General features: G+C 43.7%; 1 protein-coding gene across 1 annotated transcript; it reads left to right on the forward strand.

Moving 5' to 3' along the window:
- On the forward strand, nucleotides 1-2,201 carry LOC125726942 (kelch-like protein 10). Its single transcript, XM_049003422.1, is given in 4 exon segments — nucleotides 1-187; nucleotides 731-1,220; nucleotides 1,586-1,899; nucleotides 1,901-2,201. Coding segments are annotated over 4 exon segments (1,266 nt in total). The 5' UTR covers nucleotides 1-26.
- The last annotated feature ends 587 nt before the right edge of the window (nucleotides 2,202-2,788 follow it).

A 2,788-nucleotide genomic window follows, 5' to 3' on the forward strand; every position in this document is an offset into this window, starting at 1 on the left:
AGACGAGACATCCACATTTTTGAATAATGATGGCACACGACATGGAGCGAGTACTGATGTCCCCGGCGTTCGAAGTGTTCAACAAGCTTCGGCTGGCAGGACAGCTCTGTGACATGGTCCTCATCGCAGACGGTGTTCAGTTCAACGCCCATAGAGTGATTCTGTGTGGCTGTAGCTCCTACTTCCAGTAAGTAGCTGTGACCCATATATGAAGATGCGAAAACAGCAAGGAGTCAGTTTTTATCTCTCATTAGCAATGACTTCTCCTTGGCAATAAGGCTCTAGGATGACAGAAAGTTTATATTAATATATATTATATTAAATTATATTAATGTAGGTCAGTGCTGATCAGAAATATTTCTGATAAGTGTACCACCTTAACTTTTACCATATAATAATAATAATAATAATAATAATAATAACAATAATAATGGTATAAATATATAAAAAGGGGACCATGTCAAACAGGAAAAACAAAGTATTCCGGGGGACTTGCCCACCAGCCCAACTAAAATATATTAAAGGGGGAGCTACTGTTGGAAAAATAAGAGTTAAAGCCCCTGGTCCCTAGTTCTTTGATGCCTATGTGATCATCTGTAGCAGGGCGTCCTTATCTCTGGTTTATTTCCATTTGGGGGTCCCTGGTTCAGAAGATTTAGAAAACCCCTTAATTAACTTTGCCTGCAAAACCCATATTTATTAGATGAGTCACTTCTGGATTGTGTTTCAGGGCTCTGTTCGCCAGTGACTGGAGTGATTCAGGAAAGCGGGAGTACCAACTCCCAGGCATTTCCCCTGAAACATTGAGGCAGGTCATCGAGTACGCCTACACATACTCTGTGGTCATCACAGCTGACAATGTGGAGAACCTCCTGGCAGCTGCTGATTATCTCAGTGTCCTGGGCATCGTACAGCGCTGCTGTGACTTCCTGCATGAGCATCTCTGCCTTGACAACTGTGTTGGGCTTGTCAAAATCGGAGAAGTCTACTGCCTCAATGAGCTGCACCAGTCTGCATTCAAATTCCTCCTGAAGAACTTTAAGGAGGTTGCCATCACATCAAACGATTTCCTAGAACTCACGCTCGAAGAACTTTGTGACATCATGGAGCGGGATGAACTGAATGTCAGAGAAGAAGATGTGGTGTTTGACGCCATCCTCCGTTGGATCGAGCACGAGCCTGCCACCCGAGAGGCCCACATTTCAGTTCTGTTGCCCAAGGTGAGTATAGTTATACTATGTTCGCATTGACTTGTGTATATAACAATAGAATGCTCATTGAGTGAAGTCTTTATTACTGTAGCTAGAGACTGAACCTTCATTTCCATGTCCCATAAGTCTATAACCAAGGCTTCCAGGTATTACACTTGGGAGGAGAGTGTAACAAATAATGGAAAACAACACACTGACATAAAATAAGTGTTAGCTGACACATCTGAGACTTTCTATGTAAATGGCTACAGCTAAAGAAATTAAAATTTGCACTTCCTGCTGTATCCTTAATGTTAGGAATTGCTCATCTCCAGAGATTCACAGAAAGCACTAAGGAACTCATGGGAATTCTCTCATTCTTGATTTCTGTGTAGGTTCGCATGGCTCGTATGGATCCAGAATATTTTATGAAGATCGTCAAAAACAACGATCTATTGAAGGCCAATGCGGCGTGCAGGCGAATTATCAGCGATGTCTTAAAGGTCATCTATGATCTTGACGAAAGTCCACTCTCTGACTTTGAGAACCCGCTGATCCGCCCACGCTTGCCCTCTGACATTTTGCTGGCTGTTGGTGGTTGGAACATGCGCACTACCAACTGCATCGATGCGTATGACACACGGGCCGACCGCTGGGTGGATATCACGCAGGAGGAGCAGACCAACCTAGCTGGTCATGGCATGGTGTACCAATGGATTTGTGTACTGCATTGGGGGGTTTGATGGCCAAAACTCTATTAATACCGTGCGCAGATATGACCCGATCACACGAGCATGGCAGCAGATGGCCCCAATGCACTGGCAGCGCTGCAATATTAGTGTGGTCGTGCTTGATGGGTTCATCTACGCCATGGGTGGCCATATTGGTTTCAGGCCCCTCAATAAAGTAGAGCGGTACAACCCAGTAACCAACAAATGGACCCAGATCGAGCCCATGAATGAGAGGCGAAACGATGCCAGTGCCACCACCCTGAATGGCAAGGTAGGGTAATGGGAGGGCGTCTGCCTGTGTTTACCTTCATTTTCCCCTTGAAATTGAGTATTTTACTCAATCATAAGTTCTCTTTCTCTTCAGATTGCTGATTTTAATCCATAATTACTATGTTCAATAAATTTAAGTATTTGCATAAATGCATTATTGGTCTCCATTAGGGGCACATTGGGTAGTGCTGTGGTGTCATATCCAAGACTTGTGAGATAGATGAAATGGTGTTCCCATGTCAGGTTTCCTTTATTCTGTTCCTGGCGGAGCAGAATTCAAAACTCTTTGCAGATTTCCCTTTTCAAACAGCCATACTAAACCTGAAAATTAGCTGATTATGGTGTGTTTGAGAAGGGAAATCTGCAAACTGTGTTCCGCCAGGACCGGAACTGGGGAACCCTGTCATACACTATGCATAGCATATACTTTTATTTTTGAGTCACAATGAACTTCATCTGTAACCTCCAAACCCCAGTCATATACAGTATAACGGTGTTCACAGTTAAATTGTTTTTCATAGATATACATCTGTGGGGGCCACAGTGGAACAGAGAGCCTTTCTACAGTGGAGTGCTTTGACCCCCTCACTAATGAAT

Source organism: Brienomyrus brachyistius, unplaced genomic scaffold (genome assembly GCF_023856365.1).
Source record: "Brienomyrus brachyistius isolate T26 unplaced genomic scaffold, BBRACH_0.4 scaffold80, whole genome shotgun sequence".
Lineage (NCBI taxonomy): Eukaryota > Metazoa > Chordata > Actinopteri > Osteoglossiformes > Mormyridae > Brienomyrus > Brienomyrus brachyistius.